The sequence below is a fragment of the Crocuta crocuta genome, unplaced genomic scaffold, assembly GCF_008692635.1.
Source record: "Crocuta crocuta isolate KB4526 unplaced genomic scaffold, BGI_CrCroc_1.0 scaffold866, whole genome shotgun sequence".
Taxonomy (NCBI): Eukaryota; Metazoa; Chordata; class Mammalia; order Carnivora; family Hyaenidae; genus Crocuta; species Crocuta crocuta.
The window spans coordinates 447,171-455,971 of record NW_027531900.1 but is presented as its reverse complement, the minus strand read 5'-3'; the positions used below and the strand labels follow the sequence as shown (position 1 = coordinate 455,971).

The 8,801-nt window shown below is 40.3% G+C and overlaps 2 protein-coding genes across 4 annotated transcripts in view; one reads left to right on the top strand and one right to left on the bottom strand.

Moving 5' to 3' along the window:
• The window catches only part of CENPP (centromere protein P), a 222,571-nt gene that overhangs the window by 106,725 nt on the left and 107,045 nt on the right, over positions 1–8,801 (bottom strand). The gene's annotated exons all lie outside the window — the stretch shown is intronic.
• The window catches only part of ASPN (asporin), a 29,839-nt gene that overhangs the window by 18,455 nt on the left and 2,583 nt on the right, over positions 1–8,801 (top strand). For both annotated transcript variants that reach the window (XM_077773962.1, XM_077773963.1), the window contains exons 5-8: positions 540–753; positions 1,558–1,668; positions 5,874–5,967; positions 6,850–6,988. In XM_077773962.1, the coding sequence (XP_077630088.1) occupies positions 540–753; positions 1,558–1,668; positions 5,874–5,967; positions 6,850–6,988 (558 nt within the window). The remainder of the gene's footprint in view (positions 1–539; positions 754–1,557; positions 1,669–5,873; positions 5,968–6,849; positions 6,989–8,801) is intronic.

Below are 8,801 nucleotides of genomic sequence, written 5' to 3'. Positions count from 1 at the left end.
TGTCTGTCACTTTCTGGGCTTGCAGTCTCTGAGGCACTGAGAAGGGGGAGGCATCTCTCAGGACACACCAGGGTCTCCCCAGTGTCTGAGATATGCCGGAATGCTGGGGGCACTTTGCAGGACTTTACTCCTACAGGTACCCAGTCTGGGAAAATGGTTAACATCAATAAACGTAAATGAAATAAGGTTTTAAAAGTAGATACAATCATACAAAAATGTATTTGGCACGACAGAATATATTTTTAGATATAATACCATCAATCACTTCCATGCAGGAAAATGCGGGTGAGGGGTGGGGACAGGCTATCTGCATTAACATATCACCTACTGAAAGATAAACTAAAGTCTCAAAACCACTCTGTTCTAATTCAGTAGTAAATATTTTCTTTAGCTTAGGGGCTAGGGGAATTGTTTACATAGTTAATAAAGTATATGAATGACATAATTCGCATTGGTTTCCAGGAATGCACTAATCACTGCAGAAAATAGTAAATCAAATCCATTTCGTGATATGGTGTAACTCTTTATGCTTTACCTAGGCTTTGATTCTGAACAACAATAAGCTAACAAAGATTCACCCAAAAGCCTTTCTAACCACAAAGAAGTTGAGAAGGCTATATCTGTCCCACAATCAACTAAGCGAAATACCATCTAATCTTCCCAAATCACTAGCAGAACTCAGAATTCATGATAACAAAGTTAAGAAAATACAAAAGGAGACATTCAAAGGAATGAATACTTTACATGTTCTAGGTAAGTTTATGCAAATATACGAGACATTTTGGAATTATAAGCAATATGTAAGTGTAAAGATCTTTACCATTATCAATAATTTTAAGACTGATAATTTCCAAAATTAATTTTTTGAACCTGATAATCTTTATCTAGATATGCCATTTATTAATCAAAGTATCACACACAATTTATAACACGTAAGGAAACCTGCCTTTTGTAACAAACGCTCTCAGGAGTCCCCTTTGAAGCACCTAGTTATTTATTCAGAGTTCGCCATCAATATTCTCATTCATTTATTCACGTATTCAGTTCAGCCAGCTGCCTGGCCCTTACCAAGTAGCCTCACTAACTGGCATCTCCTCAAAATGATATTTCTGTTTATGGAGTAACAATTTCTAATTGACTTATAATTTTAAAAGTTTAGGTGACAAATGCATACTGGAAAACACAAATGTTTTAATTATATGAAGGATTATCTTTTTTCTATTGTAATAATACACAACAAAATATGCTCATGGTCAGAACAGAGTGATAAGTCACTGACAGTAATTCAAAGCAAAACTCTATTATAGAATAAATCTATTCTAGTATTAATGTTGTATAATATAAGCATGTTGCCATTTCAGGCTATATAATACAAAGTTGTCTTTCTCTAAGATGAGCAGAAAGGGAACAAACAGACACAGAAACAAACACCCTGAGTGAAGCAGAGTGAAAGATGAAGCTCACACTTCTCAGAATGTTCTTGGATGTCTGTCTCTGCACTGCGATCTCCTTCATACACAACGAATGCACGCTAAATTATGTAATTTGCCCCTACAGAAATGAGTGCAAACCCTCTCGATAATAATGGGATTGAACCGGGGGCATTTGAAGGAGTGACAGTATTCCATATCAGAATCGCAGAAGCAAAACTGACCTCAATTCCTAAAGGTTTGTATTTACTAAAAGTACTTTTTAAAAACTGTCATTTCTAAATGGCCATTAAATGTATTGTTGTAAGCTGTATGCAATGTCAAAACCACACTCCAGTCAGAACCCTTTTTACCCACGTATTTGGTCCAGGTAGTGTGGGATTTACAGTTTCCTCACACACACAAAGAGCCTTATGTGCTTTTTTCTTTTTCCCCCAGTATGAAACCAGAATCTTTTGTTTCCCCCGTGAGAACAAACATTAAGAAGTAATGAACTTTTTCTTTTCCTTCTCTTTCCTGACCGTTTCTTAAATGTTTTATTTCTGACAGAGAGACAGAGACAGAGAGAGAGACAAGAGAGAGAGACAGAGAGAGAGAAAGAGACACAGCATGAGCAGGGGAGGGTCAGAGAGAGAGCGAGTCACAGAATCCAAAGCAGTTCCAGGCTCTGAGTTGTCAGCACAGAGCCTGACGCGGGGCTTGAACCCACAAACCGTGAGATCATGACCTGAGCCAAAGCCGGATGCTTAACTGACTGAGTCACCCAGGTGCCCCTCTCTTTCCTGACCTTTACTCATCTATACCTGTCATTCTGTGAAGTACCTGCTAGGGGTGGGCATTCTCTAGAGAAGGTTGGGGAAGATGCTTGGGGCCCGAGACCCTTACCAGCCATGCAGCAGTCATACGGGATGCCGTCTTCAGGCCAGACTGGGGCAGACACCGGCTCTGGCGGGGATATGTATGCACCCTGTACCCCCTTCTTCACTAGGGTGCTGTGCAGATTAACTCGCCACTGCACAGAGAGGTCAGAGGATGGTGTCAGACATCAGGTGAATGCCCTCTCCTGACATAACCCTCACCAGAATGGGCACCTTATTCCTTATCATGTGGTCTGAAGCTGGCGCCTCGAAGTGAAATGCGTCTGGAGTCTGCTAGCGCTTCCCCACAAGCTCCCAGCCAATTAACGGGATAGGTTCGCCTTTCTCAGGATTGTGCTCAGAGTCCACTCCTTGTCTCTGACAAGGGTGCCCTCTCTCTCTTATGATAACTACCTGAATCAGAAAGATCAGTGACTAAGATCAATACTATGGTATCTTTTCAAATAGCTCTGTCCTTCAGTGTCTACAGTAAAAGCAGCCACTTCGTCATAACCTGCTTCTACTGTTCACCTGATCCAGAAGATTAATAGGACAAACATTAATTGTTAAGTTAAAAATGCAGCAAAGCTGTTTTTATGAATCCAGTGGCGATCTTTCACATAGGAGAAACATCATAAAGTAAAAGTGGAAAGACAATTTTGTTTTTACAGGAAAAATCAGTTTAATTCAGAATGACACAATTTAAAAAAACCACCTTATCTGGCTTTGGATAAGGTGGCTATTTTTCAACACAAAACCTAAAATGTTTTATCTTCTCATCTTTAAAACACCAACAAAAATACATGCCACCTAACAAGTTAAATATGGAAACGCCTTGTACTTGCTGAAAGCAGGGAAGGGGCAGGTGGAGAGCAGGACAGGAGGGCCAGGGAGGGGAGAGAAGGCCGGCGCCCCCCGGGCCGCGCCCCCAGCAGCCTCTCCTAGGCTGCAATACCCGGACAGCAATTCCCTTCAGGTGTCAGTGCACCTTAAAAATGAAGGTTTAGCTTCTCATGGAGCTTTCAAGATTGTTCCAAAGCCTTAAGGAACATATTACATCTCTAAAAATTTGAATTGGAATTAAATCTCTCATCTTATATAATTACTGTTTCAAGAAATCTATGACATTCAAAAGCCAGTTAAATTTTTTGTTTTTATAATCTATTTGCTAAATGTAAAGGTTGACTGCTGAAATGCTGTAGTTCAGTCTTTACTACCCTCCGCCCCATGGCAGGATGAAGTCAGGCAGAGAACCAAAGGGTCCTTACCAGACCTGACAAGTTAACATAAGGAGGGTGAAACATATTCTCCTCTCAGTTTATCTGGAAAATTCTTCTACATAATTGCACTGCATGGAAGGAAGAAGACAGCTGTTTGCACACTGGGTAGGAACTGCAGTGTATCTGCACAAAAGCATGCCAGTGTTTTGCACAGCCACTGAGCTACCCCCCAAATGCATACATCACTTATTTACCCAGCAGAGGCTATACTACCATTCTCTTTGGTTATCCACTTTCTCCGTGCTCTAGGAAAGGGAACAGTCCCCTCAAGTCTATGAACCCTCTTCCAGAAAGTTTCCCCGACTGCTCAACATGAAAAGATTTCTCTCTAACTTGCTACAGCATATTCTAGAATAGGCTGAAGATTCTATGATACCTTTTTAGTGATTTTTAGATGTATGATGGATTTGCTCAACGAGTACATAAAGTCTCTGAAGACAGAGCCTCCCCCCTCCACTTTTTTTTTTTTTTAATACACTGGAGGATATAGTCATTCCATGACTATAATTAAACTCAACTAATTAGAATTCAAGAAATTAGATAGAACCCTCTCAGTTTAGAACTGTTTTCCTGCTCTCTGGTTTTATTACTTTTAAAATCCAAAGCAGACTCTGGAATCAACATAAATTCAGCCAGGAAGAATACTGATACTTATAAGGATGTTTCAATTACAGTCAACAGTCTTCACCACTAAAAAAGGAAATGTGTTGAAAAAAAGAACACCTTCCTTAGCTAGCTAAGTAGAACCTACGATTAATAAATAATACCTTATATATAGAAGCCTAATAAAATGGGCTGTGATTTAATTTTCTGGCTATCTCTTTTGTTCCAGTGTCTGTTAATCTGGGGAGGGCTGGGGTCAGAGCACGCAGGGGTGGGAAGAGAAGGTGCCTACATTCACAGGGGGGACCTGGAATGTGCCAGGTTACACTGGAGATGTTCCTCCTAATTTATGCAGAAACTACTACTAACAAAAGAGAACAAATATTGCAATGGATCAAATATATCAAACAGAGTAAAAATCCATGTGTTAATAAAGATATTAAGAAAAATTACACTGGTCACCTCTGGGCATTGGATCAATTTACTACTTAAAAGAAGAAAGCATTTATGCTGTCTTTTCTGTGAAAACTGTATTATAAAGTGACTAAATAACTGACGAAGGCAAATTCTTTAGAGAAGAATCCTACTTAACAAATGCATTAAGCTTGACAAAATCAGAAAATCACTATTTTCCCCATTCATGATGAAATAATGGACCTTGAAGAAAGGCTTATCTACTGAATTTAATCGATCTCTAACCACCAGCTCATGAAAAATAGGGGCTAGTCAACTAAGACAAATGGCGCCTGGGGGTTAAGCGTCCAACTTTAGCTCAGGTCATGATCACACAGTTTGTGGGTTTGAGCCCTACATTGGGCTCTGTACTGACAGCTGAGCCGAGCCTGGAGCCTGCTTCTGATTTTGTGTCTCCCTCTCTCTGCCCCTCCCCTGCTCGCACTGTCTTTCTCTCTCAAAATAAATAAACACTAAAAAAAATTTTTTTTATACTTACAGTATTTTTTTTTTACAAATAGTTTATTGTCAAATTAGTTTCCACATAACACCCAGTGCTCATCCCCACAAGTGCCCTCCTCCATGCCCCTCCCCCCTCCCCCCCACATCCATCAGTCCTCAGTTTTTGTCAGCATTCAAGAATCTCTCATGGTTTGCCTCTCTCCCTTTCCCCCACCATTTCCCCCCTTTTTCTCCCCCTTGTTCCTCCGTCAAGTTCCTCCTAATCCTCCTATATGTGCAAACATATGATATTTGTCCTTCTCTGCCTGACTTATTTCGCTCAGCATAACCACCCTCAAGGTCCATCCATGTTGCTACACATGGCCAGATTTCATTGTTTCTCATTGCCATGTAATAGCTAAAACATGGAAAGAGCCTAAGTGTCCATCAACAGATGAATGGATCAAAAAATATTTTTTTTAAAAAACCTTAAATACGCCAGCAAAAAGTAAATGAAGAAAAATAATCAATAAAGTCACCCAATGACAAATAGCTAAGCCAGTAGATGAAAAAATCTTAGAAAAATGGAGATAATTGTTGATGCTGGACGGCAGTGTGTTGGCTCCTAAAACTAGTTTCTATTTTTGTGTATGCATGAAATTCTCCATAATAAATAGTTAAAAAACAAAACAAAACAGATCCTTAAAAGACTGCTAAAGTCTACAGTGTGAAACTTGACAAGTAAATAAATAATAAATGGGGCTTGGTTTTGCTTGATCTAACATATCTATTACATTTCTTATCTCTAGAACTTCCATCAACTTTATTGGAGCTTCATTTAGACTATAATAAAATTTCAACCGTGGAACTCGAGGATTTTAAACGATACAAAGACCTACAAAGGTAAAAGCCCTCCAAACCCCAACTTAGAAGTGGTAGTGATTATGATGGAGATACTAGCGAGACCCCCCTGGAGACCCCTTGAAGAGCCCTAATCAAGTCTGTCATTGTCAAGGGAAAATGAAGAGGAACAGTGATTATTTATTCTGTCTTGAGAATGGTAGAGGGACACCAAGTGGAAGGAGGGAAAGAATACTTTTCAAATGTCCCTGTGGTTGATGCAGGTTAGATAAAGACTGGTGACGGTAGAAAAGACAGACAGCTGTTACACCCTTGAAATGGGTTATTAAATGAAACCAGGAAGTAGCTTTCTCTGAACACACATGCAAATAGGTCAGGTGTATGTTTCCCACTCAGTTGTGGTGTGTTCAGCAGTCACCAGATCTGCTTAAAAGTGGATGCAGTTGGGGCACCTGGGTGGCTCAGTTGGCTAAGTATCCGACTTCAGCTCAGGTCATGATCTCATGGTTCGTGGGTTTGGGCCCCGTGTCGGGCTCTATGATGACAGTTCAGAGCCTGGAGCCTGCTTTGGGTTCTGTCCCTCTCTCTCAGACCCTTCCCCAGTCATGCTCTCCCTCCCCCTCTCTCTCAAAAATAAATACATGTTAAAATAAAGTAAAAAAATAGGGGCGCCAGGGTGGCTCAGTCAGTTGAGCATCCAACTTCGGCTCAGGTCATGATCTCACAGTTACTGGGTTCAAGCCCATGCCAGGTTCTGTGCTGACACCTAGCTCAGAGCCTGGAGCCTGTTTCAGATTCTAGATCTCCTTCTCTCTCTGACCCTGCCCTGCTCTCTCTCTCTCTCTGAAATAAATTTTAAAAACACATTAATAAAAAAATAAAATACAAAAATAAAAGAGTTGATGCACTTTATGCCATTTTTAGGCTGGGCCTAGGAAACAACAGAATCACTGACATCGAAAACGGAAGTCTTGCTAACATACCACGAGTGAGAGAAATACACTTGGAAAACAACAAACTAAAAAAAATCCCTTCAGGATTACAGGAGTTGAAATATCTCCAGGTAAAATGTTCCACTTGTGTTTTGTAGATAGTAGGACTTTTCCTTCTGTTTCTATGAAACATATGAGGATCTGAGGCAGAGGCTAAATCAGCAGCAAGGGTAGTGCACATGCAAAGACTGACCAGTTGCCTGAGGTGCTCCTAAGACACGGCTTTTAAGGAGACATCAGCTAAAATATGCTCAGGTGCCCATTTCGACCTGCAGTCTCCCCTGCCTCTGAAGCCTCCATGGCGAAGTTCTGACCTGGCTACTTTCAGGTCTCAGAGGGTGGCAGGGATGTGTAAAGGCAGGACTGGTCAGCAGGAATCCAAGGAAGATCACATAACCTGTCATTCTGGAAACATTTCACAAAGAGCATGGAAGCAAGGTCCCAGGTATTTTCATTTATCAATGTGGTGCTAGAAATGTGCAGGCCACAATGCAAAATCAAAAATCAGTATTTGGAGTATCATGGGTTCACATTTCTTCTTCATTGTTAGAAACCTTTTTGTTTTAATCTGGCAAGTCTTGACTAGGTGGGAGGAGCCCAAGAATCCTTGGAGTTATCTGATAAAGTTTTAGATCCTCCCAAAAAACAAAAAAAGAACACAATATTTTGTACATACTTTTAAGAGTTTCACTGATCCCCATGATTCTCATCTATGGTCCTCAAATCAAGAATCCCTACTTTTGACCTCAGTCCACTTTTCTTCTGTGCCTTCCTCGATATATAACATCCTCATCTTCTAAGAAGCAAAACACATTGAGAAAAAAATGGGGCTTGAGTCACTGCTGCTTCTAGATTTCTTCCTGATTTATCTTTAAAGAAGTTGTGTTTTCTACACGCCATTGAGATAAAAGCCATCAAAATGGATGTGGTAGAGGCAGGTGTTCAACTCAAGGTTATGACTTTTACTGACTTTTTCAAATGCTGTATTTAAAGGTCTAAGCAGTGAGTACAACCTAGTCTTCCCTTTCTCAGGCTATCCCCAATTTGCGTTCTTTATTCCACAAGAATTTACTCTGATTCCAGCTCTGTCTGCTTTTAAATCTACCCATACTCTTGCTAGCATTTTTTTTATTGAATAGAATGAGAACACAAAAAACAGAATTATAAAGAACACAAGTCAGAAGGATGCAATTCAGCAAATGTTCACAAAGCAAATACATCCATGTCCAGCACTGTTTCTCATCTACAGTGAGGTCAATGCTGTGGAAATCTATACCTTGTATGGACTCTGAGCTGCTGGGAGACATGCATGAACCACATAAAACACCTGTAACAAAATCCCCAAGACAGAGAGAGGGCCCAGGGGGCTCCAACACCAAACTTAAGCTTTTAACAATGCCTTGAGTTCTCATGACTGGCTCAGATCAGTCTTACCAAACTACCAAGGCAAAATCTAGAGGTAAAGAGAGCCAGAACCAGTACCTTAGCTGTGGCTGCAAAAGGCTTTTTCATATGCCAAAATGCTGTCAGTAGACTGCTTTTATTTCTCAGAAGTCTCAGCTGCCAGAAAGAGCAAAGAAGGATTTAAAGAGCTATTAAAAGGAGTGCAAAGAAGTTCCTATACTGTCCATTATGAGTAATAATTTAAAGATTCAACTATTGATGCTGTATTACAGATATGTGTACAAGCTGTTGACTTATTTTTCTATAAAGCTACTTACTAAAAGAGCAGCTCTACACTTCTCTGCCTTGATCACAGAGAATGCTAGCTAACAATTCATATTCACACTGCAGGCCTAACCTTAGGAGAATTATACTCTTCTGGTCATCTAATATTTTTAATGAAAACCCAGCGTTGTAAAGATGGCACTGCAGTGCACAGGC